The sequence below is a fragment of the Haliaeetus albicilla genome, chromosome 27 (assembly GCF_947461875.1).
Source record: "Haliaeetus albicilla chromosome 27, bHalAlb1.1, whole genome shotgun sequence".
Taxonomy (NCBI): Eukaryota; Metazoa; Chordata; class Aves; order Accipitriformes; family Accipitridae; genus Haliaeetus; species Haliaeetus albicilla.
This window is the reverse complement of record NC_091509.1, coordinates 11033963-11049457: the sequence shown is the minus strand read 5'-3', so window position 1 is coordinate 11049457 and position 15495 is coordinate 11033963. Positions and strand designations below refer to the sequence as shown.

The following is a 15495-nucleotide window of genomic DNA, read 5'->3' as shown; positions in this document are numbered from 1 at the left end:
GCTCAACATGCTGGCTTGAGCTTCAAGTAACACAACTGCTATGCTTGCACTGTCCCATTTGCTGGGACACCCATCCGGGCTATGGCACAAAAAGGTGAGACCCAAGGAGCTGTCAGGGTCCTCGTGACCCTTGCTGCTCCCAGGCACTGGTGTGCCTGGCAGGGAGCACAGCCAAGGCTGCCCGGACGGATGGATGGCTGGAACGTCCCACCGATGTAGGGCTGGGAGGATCAGCTGTGCAATGTTCCTCTCTCTACTGGGTCATAGGGACGGGAAGAAAATGCAAAGCTTTGCTGAGCACTGTTTAACCTAGCAATGGCATTGCTCCTTCTCATGAGCACCAGGGTACACACAGTGCAAAGTGGGGATGAAGCTAAAACCCACATGGGGCGTGTTGATACAGGAGCAGCTACCTCGGCCACAGCTGCACAGGAAAAACATCCTGCCGTGCCAGCGCAGCACACAGACACTATACATGTACCCACACCTGAATCCTGCTCCTGCAGTGCCTCCAGCATGGGATACCCATGAGGTGAACTGGGGCACAGCAGCGATGGAGGAGCTGGGCTACTCGTGGCCAGCACCCATAAATCAAAAGTCCAAGCATCGTGACCTGCCCCAGCCCTGTCGCAAGGCATGTCGGAGCCAGAAGTCCTTGCTGCAAGACCCCATGAAGCCAGGCAACACAGCACCACCCCATTCATCTCCAAGCGGACAAAAGCGCCCAAGGACAGAGAAATGCTTCACCTGGGGACGGCTCCTCCGCTGCACGAGGGAGTGCAGCTCAATGGCTCAGGGCTCCTTGTCGGTACCACTGCTGCAGTGACAAGTGGTACGTGCCAGACCCTGGGCAGAGCTGCTATCGCTCCAGGCAGGAGAGCAGCACACCTCCCAAGACAGCCACCGTGCTGCACCCCAGACATACGCTAGCCAGACATGGGTTCACAAGGGTGCTTGAAACCAGTCAAGCAGTTTCTTTTTATTTCTTAAAAAAAAGAAAACAAAAAAACCCACAACCCCCCCCCAAAACCCCACCGAATAAAAAAAAAAAAAAAGAATCCCTTAATGGTGAAAGTATAGATATGGCATTTACACAGCTACATCTATCTTCCGCTGACCCCCCCACCCGCCCACAGTAATGTAGATTTATACGCGCTTACATAATATAGCGAGACACGGACAAACAAATGGGCTTCAAGAGTCTGCGAGAAGGAGCGGGGTGCAGCGGGGACCTCCAGCCTGCCAGGGATGTGCCGAGCCGCGGGACTGCCCCGAGACCTGGCTCTTCCACCCCAAGCCACAGTGATGACCTCCCTTGCCGCAAGCCTCGGGTCTGCGCTGGTGGTGGGCAAGGAGGGAGGTTGGTCTTTGGCTGATGGGGTGATGAGCCTTGCGGCCAAGCTCAGGGTACCGAGCCTCCTGGCCGCCCTCCTCCTCCTCACGAGGTAGTCGGGGAGCTTGGCCGCATGTGACGTGCGAGGTACAGAGAGGAGACACGGCAGAGGGCACACACGGCAGAGGGCACGCACAGCTGCCGAACCAGGGGGCACGTGTCCGATGGGGGGAGGCAAAGCCGTGCCAGCCCGACGGCTCTCGGCATCTTCCTGACAGGAGGCGTTGTGCAGCCTGTGGTCCCTTTTGCAGATGAAAGAGTAGAGGGAAGGGGTAAGGCTGCAGGTGTCGGCACCCTACTGAGGGTGACCCTCCACTTGGGCACTCACCCTGCCTTCTTGGAAGCTCTTTGGGAACAAGGGAGCGATCCCGTCACGCGCTCAATGAGCCAAATACAGTACTTGTGTCAGCAAAATGAAGCACTACCAGTTCTGAGGTTCAGTCTGGGAGGAAAGCAGAAATAGCCCTCATTTAGCACAGAGGCCACAGAAATAGCATTGTCCCCTCTGAGGAAAGCTGGGGGCAGTGAGGTCTCTGAGATGGAGAAAGGAGAGACACTTCTGAGATTAAAAGGCCGTTCAGCAAAGAGGGAGCAAGGACACAGTGCCACAGGGAAAGGGCACACAGCCCTTCCACCCTCCTGCATGAAACTGCCAGAGCGGATGGGGGACACAGGTCCAGCCCCCTCCCAAGATACGGTGGGGGCTGGATTTGGCCGCCGCGCAGCTCTGGCTTAACTCATCCTGTCCCCATTCCTTTCCAAAGCAAAAGGGATTTACTGGAGCAAGAGATGCGCAGAGACAAGGCAGTATTGTTCCCCCTACCCACCCTGGAACTCTCCCAGGAGCACATCAACACCTCTCAATGTGCCATGCAAGGAATTTTGTTATTGGATTGGGTTGCGAATGTATTGCTTATTGCCAGCTCAGGTGAGTCAGCCTGATCAGAGGCTGATGTGCCACCAGGGGAAACCATAGGTGGGAGGGAGAGGAATCAGCCGGAGACTGGGGTGCATGAATTTCCATGGCTAAAAATGAACCTTGGGGCTTCTGGATATGAGGTCGGACTGGAATGGTCAGGGCTTCTCTATCAGATCAAAACAGGGCTGGGACAAACCGCCCCGTCACCCTCCCAGAACGACCCTGGCCTGAGGCACAACCATTGTCATTCTGTACGCAGACAGAGATATCTCCAACTCCATTTCCAGGGTAGAAAATATGGGACAGAGAAGGAAGTGAGCATTTTGGGGGAGTGGAGAACACTCCAGTTCTCCCAGCCTCAAATTAGAGGGAAAACTATGATACTTTTTTTTTCCAGCAGCAAAACAATGTGGCTGCGGAGCTGCAGCTGCAGTGTTTTCACTTGCAATTAGACTAGAAAGGGCAAAGGGGCTTGGTCAGCAAGAAACCCACAGAAGCACCAGGTTTAAAGCTCCTCCGGAGAGAGAAGTTTAGCCCTGAATCTGCAAGTAGCCAACTACAGAAGGGAAGAAAGCAGCACTGGGGAATGACAGCTCATCCACGCTCATCATTCTGCTGGGATAAGCAACACTGTGGGCAAGATTAGGCTTGGCAGGCAGGAATGTCAGCACGGAAAAACCCCAGGCTCTGCTTGACCTGAAGCCCCCCAAACAGCCCACCATGCAGGATGAAATGAAAGTACCTGGAAGACAGGCAGATGGGGTGACAAACAAGGCAGGGAGCCCCTGAGCACCAGACAAGCCTCGCAACTGGTTGTGATGAGGAGCTGAACTCCCACGTTCTGGATTGCACTTGATAATATCAGCACCTACTGAAGGACCCACCTCCTGGCTGCTGCCCGCCAGCCCAGGGAAGCTCTGTGGGTCACGGGAACGCGTGGTCCCCTATTAGTCCAACAGGCAGGGCAGTTTGGGGGGAAAGGAAAGCAAAGCATCCTCTTTCCAGGGCTTTTGGGGTCATTTTGGTCTTCTGTGCCTTGCATAGTATTCTTCAGCTACCGAAGCAAAATACTTCTTGTTGTTTGGTTGCAATACTGCAAGGGAGAATCCTGCATAGCGTCTTGGATCAGCACAGAGAGGACCTGTTATAGATGTGTGTGTGTGTGTGTGTGTGTGTATTTTTCTATATTTTTGTTTCCACCAGGAGAATGTTGAAGTTAACACTTGTCGTTGTAGAGCAGGGAAGACCAAGGGATGGTGCTGTGGCATGCACGGGGGGAGCAAGGCACAGCCCTTAACCAGAGCACAATGCCTGTGCCTGCACATGCACGCAGAGCTACATGGACCCTGTTCTCATTCCTCCTTTTTGCCATGTTCCCTATGGCTCTGCTACACACCTCGACTAAGCAACGTGACCTACAACATTGGACCGTGATCCTGAGCCTCAGGGAAAGGCAAATCCTTTTGTGCAGCGAGATTTCCTTCATTGGTACTGTTCCACGCTCCACTTCTCTCCCTGGCTACTGCCGTATTTCTTTTTAACTTCCCATACAAGTGGCAAAAATGTCAATCAAGGTCCATCTCCCTAGCATGGAGAACCATGGTAGCCATCGTATTCCATGAAGTTTGGCCAGAGCAGCCACAGCTGGGCTGCCAGTATGGCCACAGGAGCGCAGTGCTTGGGGGGGGATGCAAGGAGGAGGATGGATGGGAGCACATGGGTGGGGAGGGGAGGCAGAGCTGCTTCCTCCACGCTGCTGCCAACGGGCACCAACTGGAATGTGTGGGATCTCAATTATTATCTTGTTTTTTTAAAGCCAGCCTCACATAAAACTATAAATTAATCTGCTAATTAAATACTCAGGTGAGAGACCAGGGAACCTCCAGCCGTGCAAGCAGAGGAGCGGCTATGGCTTCTTCCGTAGGTAATTGGAAGGGATCCAGCCCTCCCAGCACGGATTCCCAGTCAGGACCTTGCAAAACCACCAGCCACTGCTGTTCTTCTCACGAACTTCAAACAAAGTCCCTTCTTTAAAGCTGTTAGTCTCCTCGTCGCCTTCAAAATCCGCCACTGCCACATAGAGAGCTTCCCTGGAGACGTCTGGACTGGAGACGGGGGCTGAGGTCCTCTCCTTGGTTTCCCCTCTCTCCACTGGCTTGGATATGACCTTTGGGCTTACACTGCTTTTCGCTTTGGCTTCATCTTGGATGGAGGCAGAGAGGAACGGCTTGGCTTTCGGAGGAACCAGCATGGGCCTCCCCGGCACTGGGGACGACCTGATTTCGGGTACTTCCCGTGCCGGGGCCCTCAGCTCCGCTGTGGGGCCGGAGGCAGGACCCCCCGTTTTCTTGGGGGGGGGTGGTCTGCGAGGTGGCACCATGGGGCGCTGCGGCGGGGGCTCCCTGGCACCCGGGGTGTTTGCTGGCCCCAGGGGAGATTTGGGCAGTGCCTCTTTCGTGGCGTGGCTGTCCAGCTTGGGCAGGGGTTTGCTGTCCATGCTGGGTCGCTCCTGAAACCTTCCAGAAGCCTCTGAAGAAACCATGGCATTACTGAAGGAGTTTTCACCAGCAGTGGGGTCCTGCTCGGAGGGTTTCTCTGGGCACTTTGCAGGTCTAAGCTTGCTCCGCAGGCTGCAAATGTCCAGTTTATCATCAGCTGGAGGTGGGTCAGTCCGGGGGGCTGCGGCGGGTTTTGGCCTGATCTGAGGTCTTGACTTCAAGAACGGATTCTGGGCGATGGGCTCAGGCTTGTCCTCCGCAGGCTCGGCTTTTGGCTTGGTTGGCTTGACAATGGGCCGGAGGTTTGGCTTCTTCACCTCCTTGGCTGACACCTTGTGTCCGCATTCCAGTCCCATTTCGTTTTTCAGCTGGAAGAGTTTGCCCTTCTCCGGTTTCAGATCGGGCTTCTTGCTGTCCTTCGGGGCCGCCGACTGCTTGGGTGGGATCATAGGCAAAATCATGCCTGGGGGCTTGGGGGGAGGCCTCTGCCTCTCCAGTAACTCGCCTTCCGATTTAATGATGGACTCCTTCCTGGGCGGCAGGCTGGGCTTCTCCTCTGTGTCACGGTCCGAGATCTCCTCGTAGCCGCCGGCAAAGGCTAGGTCCCCGCTCTCGGGAGCCTCCTTCCCCTTCCAGTCTTTGGCCCACTTCCCACCACAGTCCATACCGTTAGGAGGAGCCTCCGGCAGAGGACGGCACGGTCCCGTCACTTCCTCGCCGGTGCTGCCGTCGGCCGCGGCGTCACCGAGCCGGAGCTGGGCCATCTCGTTGGGTAGCGGAGCCAGGAAATTCGGCCTGGATGCATTGCTGGTTTTCTTGTACTTATCGATGAATGTGGCAGGGGCCCAGCCTTCCTTCTCGTCAATCTGAATGTACCACCAGCCGCTCAGGTTCTTCTCAATAACCTGCCGAGGGGAAAGGAAACCTCAGACACCCACGGAGGAGCCCTCTGCGCAAGTGGGGATGCTGGGTGTCTCTGAAATGGTGTCAGGGTGGTATACGGCCTCAGTACCTCCTGCCCTGGTAACCAAAAGCCATGTAATCCCAGGACTGGCATCCTAACAGGAGGGGAACTTGCTAAGGACTTCTGCCAGGGAAGGGGACCTGCATGCCATGGGACTGAGGAACGACACAGCCATGTCAAGGATGAGCTGTCACCATCCCGCCTGAGAGACAGCACCGGGATGCTGGCTCCTGGCGGTGGCCACTGCGCGGCACTGTTGGAGCGATCAACCGGCAGCGACACTGCACGGATCAGCAACGGTCCGGCCTCTGGGGACTCCAGGAGTGGTGCTGGGACCTGGGAGGAGCTGACTGGGGCAGCCGCAAAGGAAAAATCCTCTTGAGAAGCACGGCTTACATTTTGAAAAGCAAAATCACATCTGCAAGAGAGATTCTGCCAGCAAAAGCGGGTGTGCCAGGAAAGCAATTCTGGAAGAGCTTTTAACTTCACACCTGGCCTAAGAAAAAAACCCACCATTTCTACCCCCATTTGTGGTGTGGTTTTAATTTCCATTAGCTCAGGCAACACAGCACCCACACGCCTGGGGGACAGGAGGCCACCAAGGGCACCACGGACTCCAAAGTCTCGTGAGCTCATATGGGTTTCTCTCCCACTCTAGGAGAGCCCTGGGTTGTTAACAGTCCACAGAGGCAATCACATGCACCACCGTGCCTGGTTTCCACCCAGAATGCTGTGATGAGCAGATCTTCCCTGCCTGGAAAGGGAGCTCTGGCCTGAAACAGGTCCTAGGGCAATGGGAGTCAGGAGCGCTGCACTGATGTGAAGGTGTGAGAAGGGAAGATGACAGTCTCACCTCTACTTTCATTCCTGCCTGGAAGCTGATGCCATCAGGGATGGTGGTCTGGAAGTCAGCGATGGTGTAATATTCCTCTTCCACTTGAGGAGGGACAGGAGGTTTAGGCAGGTTCAAACCACGTGGCTATGACAAGAAAAAAGAAAACCCATCAGCATGTTTCTACAGCAGGGTTTACAGCCCACCAGCCTACAGAGAAACAAGCCAGCACAGCCAGACCAGGGAGATCAGCTGTGCCCATGCAGCATCCTCACCAACACAAACCAGCAAACCATCTCCAGGCTGAGCAGAAAATTGCTCAGCGTCAGACCTCTTGCTGACGGCAGTCACCCTCTCCAGAGGGAGGGAGCCAGTCTGCAGCCTCCCACTGGCAACCCAGCTTTGCAGGACAGACTGGCCAAAAGTTCATTTAAAGACCACATGCAAAGGAAAGAGTCTTAAGACAGCAGGGAGGCAGCGTGCATATTCCAGCCTTGACCAAGAGCAGAGCCCATGGTAGAGGGGCAAGATCCCAGGCAAAGAATAACCAGTGACCAGAGCTCCTTTCAGTGCTCCTCTCCGACTCCCTTTGCCATTCCTGGTCTCCTGCGTCAGCTGGCACTTACTATGGTGAGATCTCGGCGAGGAGGGGGTCTCTGCCTCATCTTTGGTGATTCTGTGGAGGAAGAATTTCAGATGCTGTTGAGTTTCTGGCTTTTGGTCACACGTGTGTTCACAAAAGATAAGCGAAAGAGAAAACAGAAAGGCAAGCCTGCCCTGTGGGCAAGGAAGCCAAAGAAGGAACCTGTCTGCCCGGTACCCTGAGTCACCCAGGTTTTGAGGGCATCCCACTGGAAGAGGAACCACCTTTGCACCATCAGGTGCTGCTGGAAAATGCAGCTGAAGTCACCACATGAAACTGCTTTTTCATTGCAGGCCTGACCCAGAAGACCTGGCCTGCAGAGGGGTTAAAATGGCCTAGCTTCTGAGAGGAGAGCATCTCCAGTCTGGGAGGGGGAAGATTTTATCTCCATCACATTTGCTGATCCTCAGCACGTCCCTGGGCAGGACTGTGCTCGTGGCCCATCCGCTTTTGCAATGTCACCTCCAGATGTTGCTGCAGAGCCCACAGCGCCTGCAAGCGTTCTGCCTCCCTCACACCCCGTTACGTCTCCCAAAAGCCTGCAGGAAGGGCTGCACTGACACCCCAGCCACCACCAGCCTCCTCCCGACCGGCCACTTACTGCGTCGGATGTCAGCATTGGGCAGGGGACGGCTGTCGAATCTCCCGTCCCTTTGGCCAGCAAGCCCATCCTTCTCTCGGCTCGCCGCGACCTGCTGCCGGGAGATGCCGTCCAGATCCAAGGCACACGAATGAGCGGAGGAGCCTGACCCCAGCTTCTGTGAGAACATGTCTCCATTTCCCTTTTTGAGGTAGGAGGCGGGGGCCCAGCCTTCTTGGCCCTGGTACCTGCGGTGGCAACAACAGCAGCGTCACCGCGCAGAGCCCCTGCGCTGCACCGGGGCTGCGAGCCCTCCCCAGAAGAGCGACCCACTGCGCTCCAGTGGTGTTGAGCCATTGGACATTCCCGGAGCCAGAGCTCAGGACACGCGTTGACCAAAGATACCGCCTGATCTGGGCAAAATGAGCTTGCCAGCTGTCATGCTCTGTGGCACGTGGGCACCTGGAGAGCTCCAGCCATGACTAACGCTCCCGTGCAAGCCAGCTGCAGCCAGCGGGCCGAGGGCTGGGAATGGCGCGAAGCCCGATTTCCTTTTCGCCTCGGCAATGGCACTGGTTCAGGAATGAAGCGCACTGGCAGGGGAAGCAGAGGGGAAAACCAGAAGGGCTGCTGCTAGGATTGATGTACCTGGTCTTTGGAGAAAGCGCAAGCCCTCTGCCGGCGTGCCGGCAGCCTGGATCCCTTCCCCGTTCTAAATCTGCACTGTTTAGGAGAGAAACCAGCCCCGCGATCTGATTGAAAAACCACATCTGCGGAGTCTCCCTGCCATGCTGGAGGGTCCCGCGCCAGCATCCGAGACTCTCCCCGCTGGCTGGGCTGCAGCCACTACACTCAGATGGCACCAGCTACTGAGCTTGTAATTGCCTTTAGAGCTCTTGTGGCAGCTCTCCTCTGCTTAAAAAGTCAATGGACGTTTTTCTGGGGCTTTGCTGCTGCCAAGACCACAGGTTCAATGTAAGGTTAAGAAAATTGCAGCATGTGCTCCCACCCTGCTCAAGTCCGGCCATTTGCTAGACCACAGACAAGAGAAAATGAGCTTTCAGGAGAAAACAAGTATCAGCTCAGGACTATCTAGAGTCTTTGGCCTCAGCACACCCTGCACAGAGCAGACCTGGCCCAGACAACGGCCCTTCTCTGCAGGAGCTCCTAACGCAGCCAGAGGATCCAGCCTGCCTCCGGGACACTCCCTGGTTTTCCTATCAGCAGCATATGATGTAATACTAATGCTCTCACACCAGTTCCCTTTGTACTGCTGGGGCATGTGATGCCGTGACGCAGTCCACCTCCTAGCACAGGAAATTGGGGGATTTTAAAGACGTTTAACCACAGCTATGCTTGGCTAAAGCCCTGAACATCAGCTAGCCTTAGTGAGTAGGGATGGAGAGAAATGAGTTCTGGTACTCTGCCCTTCCCAACACCCTAGACTTGCCTTTGGACTGTACATCCCATGCGCATCAGGTCTCTGCTTTGCACAGCCCCAGCTGCATTGCCAGGAAAGAGGAAGAGGTAGGGATAGTACCTGATTTTCCACCAGCCCTCCAGGTTCTTCTGGATCACCTCCACCACAGCCCCTTTGTCCAGGTTCATTTCATCCTGGTCTCTTGCGGTGTATGGGTAAATAACAGTGTACTTCTCCTCTGTTGGAAAGAAAGTGCAGTTTCACGGAGATGCTGTTTTATGGAAACCTGGTCTCAGTCGAACAATGGTTAAGTGCTTTATATAATGATAATTCCTGTTGTAATACGGGTGCAAACATACCATTCAGAAAATAAATGCCAGTGAAATGTATTTCAAAACAAACCCAGCTGCATTTTGAAATGTAAGCTTTGGTGAGCTAGTCTGGCCCAAGGAGAAGTTGTCTAAAACAGTTCTGCCTCTCCTTTAGGACTAAAGACTATCTTTTATATGACAGCTTTCCTTTCACTTGCCTTTCACAGAAGCCTTGCATGCATCCATTTCAGTTCAAATTTCTTTCTCAGAGCCTTTAAAGAGGAATTGTCCTCTATACAGGGAAAGAAATCCCACAGGCATCAGGGAGTAACCCCACACATACATACAGATGTGCTCTCACGCACAGCTCTCAAACTGCTCTACAACAGCAGGTCTACATGAACTTCCCTGTTCAACAGCTAGGTCCCCCAAGACATTGGTCAAAGCCATGTGGTGAGCCTGGAGAAGAGTCTGATGTCCTGTCCACTAGACCAAATGATGGTAAGCAGGGACATGGATGCTCTTCCCTTCAAGGGGAAGGGGAAAGATCCTAACACCATGCGGACAACATCAAACAGGTCCATCCATCCACTCCTCTCCCTCACCTTCTCCTGTCCTCTCTTGAAAGAAACCCAGGAAAGCAATTGCCTGTGCTTGAGCAGTGCCACAATAGGGTCAAGGCTATTTTGGGAAAAGTCTACCTCCAAACCCGACACCTCTGGACATTCATATATCCGCACCGTGCAGGTTTCCTGGATTTGTCTTCTTGGAGGAGCACAGCACTCAAAAGGTCTGATTTCCCACCGCCTTCATGCAAATGAGTCAAAGCAGAAAATGTCCTGTCACATCCAGCAAAACCAAGCTGGCTCTTCTCCTCCTGACCCCATCTGAGCCACCAACCCCAGGGCCATGGCTCAGAGGAGTTGTTACTCTTACAGGAACTAAGGCAGCAGTTGCAAGAAGTCTGCATACATGTGTTGGGGGAAAGCAGAAACTCCAGCTTCTGTAACCAAAACAAGCCTCAAAAAGTGAGAAGGAACAGCTGAGAGAGGAAAGAGGTGGACATGAATGGGACTAATGGAAAGCTGAGGAGCATGTATGGCATGCATTGAGGACTGACACAAGCAGGGTTCATCACATGTAAAGCAAACAAACATGCAGACAACAAGGCTCCAAGCACAAAACATGGGCAGCCGAACAAGTCTCTATGAAGTCCACCTTGACCCCATCCACTGGTGTACAAGTCCCCAAGAGTCCGACGGCGGCCAACGTGCCTGGGCAGAGACCAGTATCTCCACGGGACTGGTAAGAGCATGTTGGGGAAGCAGGAGAAGGACAAGAAAGGACATAAGGAGGCAGCACTTCAGGTCCAAGAGGAGACAGGGCTGGTCAAGCAGAGTGTGGCACAGAGACTCACCTGGAGCCCTCTGGGGGCCCTCCCTGGTCTGAGCCCCCCTCCCACCTTCATCTCCCCAGACGAGCGGCTGAGCCAGCTACAGCACTGCTTTGAGCATACAGTGGTCAATGGGAAGGACGTTTTTCTCCAGGGGCACTTCAGATTTGCTCTAAGCAAAGGCTGCAACCTTGCTATTCTCATAACATGAGGTCATGCATGCTCTTTGTTCTGCATGGGTTTAGAAGGCATGTGAATTGTCCTAGGACCTGAGCTTTGCTCCTCCTCCAGTGCAGGTAAAAGAGCTCCCTGGGGCCTAAAGGAGGCATTGGGATGACAGGACTGAGTGTTCCCTGGAGTCAGCACCTTCAGCCCCTCTGTGGGACAGCAGAAAGGCCAGCAGTTACACCACCAGTATCCAGCTGCCTCACTCCTGCCGCAGTACTGGAGTAGAGCACTGGGCAGGCAGGACTACTACAGGCAGACATGACTGAACAGCACGCGTGGGTTTGTCCTTTCCCGGGCTCGTGCCCTGCCTAAGTCAGGGAGGGCTATGCAGTCCTGTGAGCAGTTCAGTGCAGTTCAGCAGGAAGAAGCTGGGGCAGATGTCTCCAGCAGCTTCTTACCTTCATCAGGCTGCATTGAGAACTCATCCTGGACACCATCCTGGGCTTCCAGGCAGGTTGCCGGCACCCAGCCTTGCTCCTCCGACGTGCTCACAAACCACCAGCCTGAGAAGAAAACAGCAGGCAGCTCAGCCAAGGGCTCCCACTAGCTAAAACCTCCCTCCCTCCCTCCAAACCACGAGCCTGGGGAGCTTTGCCCCCTCCTTGCTGCCTTACACGAGAAGCTGGGGTGACCCCAAAGCAACAGAGCCAAGCGCTACCCGAAAGGGAGCACAGACAGCAGCAGGGGAGACTCTCAGCTGAGTGATATTGAAATGTACAGTTCCCTCCCCAAGAAAAATGGGAGAGGCTCTGAGAACTGAATGGCTCCAGCCACCACGTTTGCGTTCCTTTTTTTTCCCCTTCATGGTTCATTTTCCCTCAGTCTGGGTCAGCAAGCCCAGGCTAATTAGCGGAGATGAATACACTGTCTGCAAATCGATAGCTGACTCCTGCTGCGCTCTCACCTTCCTTATATCTGTGGAAACAGCAAATTTTAAAACCTGAGAGCAAATGCAGGATTAAAACACGAGCTCTCCCAGCAGAAACCTCGCCAGCTCCACAGCGGCCACAAACAATTCTCTGGGCCACCCTGGGTGTCCAATCAAAATAAACGCGTGCTCCTCAGTTATTAAAAGCACAAGCTATTTGTATCTTTAGGGGGAAAAACATAAAGACCGAGCATTATCCTCAGAACCTCACCAGTGAGTCATTGAGAAAGACAACTAAATTGTCAGGGAGGGAATCAGCAGCTACCAGCATGGAAGGGAAAACCAGGGCTGACATTTGATAAATAAATTATTTGCCATAGCTTTTGGATTGGCTGGGCTAATAGCCTTGCTTCAGGGTTGCTTTTATTTTCCTCGTTCTCAAACATAGCTGCTGGTGCAACTAATCCTCTTGGGGAGCACCTTTTCAGAATTTTAAAATCTATTTTCATGATTTATCTTTAAACCCTGCCCCCCCCCCCCCCAGCAACTTCTGTTAAGTTCAGGGAATAAATTCCCCTTTTCAACAAACTCCAGAAGTTGGGCCCACGACATGACTTGATCCCTTTGCAGAGATTAGGAGCAAGTTTAAGTTCTGAGGCAAGCAAATAGCTCAGCTGCCTGCCCCACTCCGTGACTGGGTGTTTCATCGTGTTCAGAAGCAGGAATTGCAAATATACAATAGGGGCTTTCGTGGGCACCATGAGAATGTCCCCCTCTGTCAATAAAATGAGGCTGCCAAATCCAGGAATGGCTTTTGTCCTCAGGACCCATTGGCCAAGTTTTTCAGCACGAAAAAGCATAGAGCCAGTAAAAGATGGACGGCGCCTGGCGGTCAGCACACAGGTAATCAGACCCTTCCTTTAGAGACAGCCCTGAAGTCTTGTCCACGCTCATACAGACAGCCTGCAGACTGAAGCTGCTTCCTCCACCTCCCACCTCAGCTGACCATCCAAGGACATCCCTGTGAGGCGCCTGGAGGCTGTTTTGCTTAAGGTCCTATTAGGAAAACACTGACAATACAGGATTGCTATTCCTGCCCCTGCTCTGCAACGCAGAGTAGACACAAAGCCCTCTGCCAAGCCAAACTCTCTGTACCTGATTCGTTCTTCTCAATGATATCCACCAACTGGCCCACGCACAAGCTGATCTCGGAGCTCTCCTGCTTCTGGTAGTCCGCCACCACGACATACTGCTCCAGCACCAAGGGGTCGACCGACGCAGAGTCAGCTCCTGCACAGGGGGATAAGAACCGACCCGTGTGCCAGGGTCAGCACCGGCTCCCGAGAGCATGGGCCACCGCTCCCGAGCACCTGCTGGCCTGCGAGCAGCTCCAGGACACCCTGGGGACCCCGGCGTGAAAGACGTGAGCCAGAGACTTGGGCAGAGTGAGGAGGAGAGAGACCAAACCAGCAGCCAGGTGAGAAGGGTACAGCCAGGTGAGCCCTTTCACTTGCTACCCACCTTCCTGCTCACAGACAGACAGAGCCGTCCAAGCAACCCCACCACCGCCACAGATGCACACAGCAGCCTGGGTCCTGCTGTCAGAGACGGACGGGGCTCGGGGCAGTCTCCTGCATCGGCTGCCCCAACGCATGGACCAGCTCCGACCCCAACTCAATACACACAGCCTGCAGGGAGTTTTGTGGGTCCTGGCTAAAGAGGCTGGAGACCCAGGCAGAGGGGTGTTTGTAGGAGAGAGCAGCATCCCCCCGTCATCATCGCCCTGACGTATTTCAGTCGCCTTCTCCCAACTCGCCAGCGCGGGTTGCACTCTCCGCTATGTGCTCCGCTAACTCTGCTCAGCTCCTCCCGCTGGAGATCCCAATTCCATGTCAGAAAAATAAATAAATAAATAAATAAATACCCCGAGGAGGAGCAAAAGGGCAGGATACAGCGGGAGCAAAGCTTTCCTTTGGCCAGAAAGAGACCTGCCACCCGGAGGCGAGACGGCCGCGGCCGGGATCGCTGGGCACCGCGGCACTGGCTGCACCGAGCCCGGGCAGGCTGCAGGTGGCACTGCGGGCTAAGGGCAGGGGACCCCCGGGAGCACCGCCAGCCCCCTCCTCTGCCAGGGGACCAGCAGCGAGGCACAGCGGGGGCAAGGCTGGTTTGTATTTTTGCAAGCGCATTTTTCATTTAGGAGAGCGCTGGGGATAGAGATGCACCCCCTTCGCTTGGCGTTGGGGTAGCACCGCAACAGGTTTCCACTCGCATCTGACGCTGCTTTAGAAACGTGGCCCCGAGTTTGTCCCTATAAACTGAGCAAAGATACCCTTTTCCCACACAGGCACTGACGCTCGCTGTGTGCAGGCAGATCACAAAGTGACCCAGGGTTTTGCAGGCTCACAGGAGCAGACGCTGCATGTGCTCAGTACCGAGTCCAGCCCGTTCAGCCCCACCGAGCCGGGCGTTCGCTCGGGCTCAGCCTCCTGCTAAACCAGCCGCAAGGCGTTCAGTTACCCAGAGCACCAGCAGCACTTGCCCCATCGGCCTCCAAAAGCCTCCAAGAAGCAAAAAGGTGTCAGCAACTCTTGCCCACGACTCCCCTCTACCCCGAGCCCTGGCCTCCAACCCAAAGCTTTGCCTTGTGGCTTTGCAACCTGTCAGATGAGGACACTACTGTATTACCCCATTCTCCCCAGGTGTGGTAAGAATTGATTAATATTTGCCAAGTGCTTTGGAAATAGGATAGTGTTAATTATTATAGCATGAGTGATACAAAAGAATCACACACCTGATCACGGGTGTTAAGTCAAATTTACAGGACTGTGCATGTGCCCTGAGCAGGGAGCCTCAAGTTTTGGCTCAGGGCAGAAATTACACCTGGCCCAGCCCTATAGCTTCTACAGCACGGCAGATATACGGGACAATTACCTCCCAGTCTCTGAAGGGTGTGACATTACATAGAGAGCGGTGGTTCCTTGGGATAGTTGGGTGAACTGCAGCAAAGAAATTCAGACTATGTTATCAGGAACAAGTTTCTACGGACAAGTGCACCTACACTGCAAGAGGCCCCAACGGCTCCCCCATCACGAGAGGTCTCAGCCTCACAAAAGATCTTTCCTATGGGGGAACATATTGCAGGGCATAGGTTGCCCCAGAGGAAAGAAACCTACTCATCCCAAAAGGGTATGAGTAGAGACGGACAAGATCTAGCAGGTCCTCAGCAATCCTAGGATGCTCTGCTGCCTCACAGAGAAGTTCTCCTGTGCACAAGGTCACAATTTCTCAACCTGGTTCTGAGAAACAAAGACCACAACAAAGATTTAAACAAACAATGTATCTTCAGGACAGTCTTATTTAAAGGAAGAGGAGGCAAAATGTCCGTGTTATTCTGCTATAAACAGCACTCTGCGCAGCTCCAGGTGAGCTGGCCAAGTGCAGAG

The 15495-nt window shown here is 54.2% G+C and overlaps 1 protein-coding gene across 2 annotated transcripts in view; it reads right to left on the bottom strand.

Moving 5' to 3' along the window:
- Positions 1-941: 941 nt before the first annotated feature.
- The window catches only part of SH3PXD2B (SH3 and PX domains 2B), an 80219-nt gene continuing 65665 nt past the window's right edge, over positions 942-15495 (bottom strand). The window contains exons 7-13 of one of the 2 annotated variants that reach the window (XM_069772758.1): positions 13205-13339; positions 11580-11684; positions 9370-9487; positions 7851-8077; positions 7233-7282; positions 6628-6753; positions 942-5715 (exon numbers count right to left, since the gene is read on the bottom strand). In XM_069772758.1, the coding sequence (XP_069628859.1) occupies positions 4219-5715; positions 6628-6753; positions 7233-7282; positions 7851-8077; positions 9370-9487; positions 11580-11684; positions 13205-13339 (2258 nt within the window). In that variant the 3' untranslated portion in view covers positions 942-4218. The remainder of the gene's footprint in view (positions 5716-6627; positions 6754-7232; positions 7283-7850; positions 8078-9369; positions 9488-11579; positions 11685-13204; positions 13340-15495) is intronic. The other variant, XM_069772759.1, reaches the window with a different exon arrangement.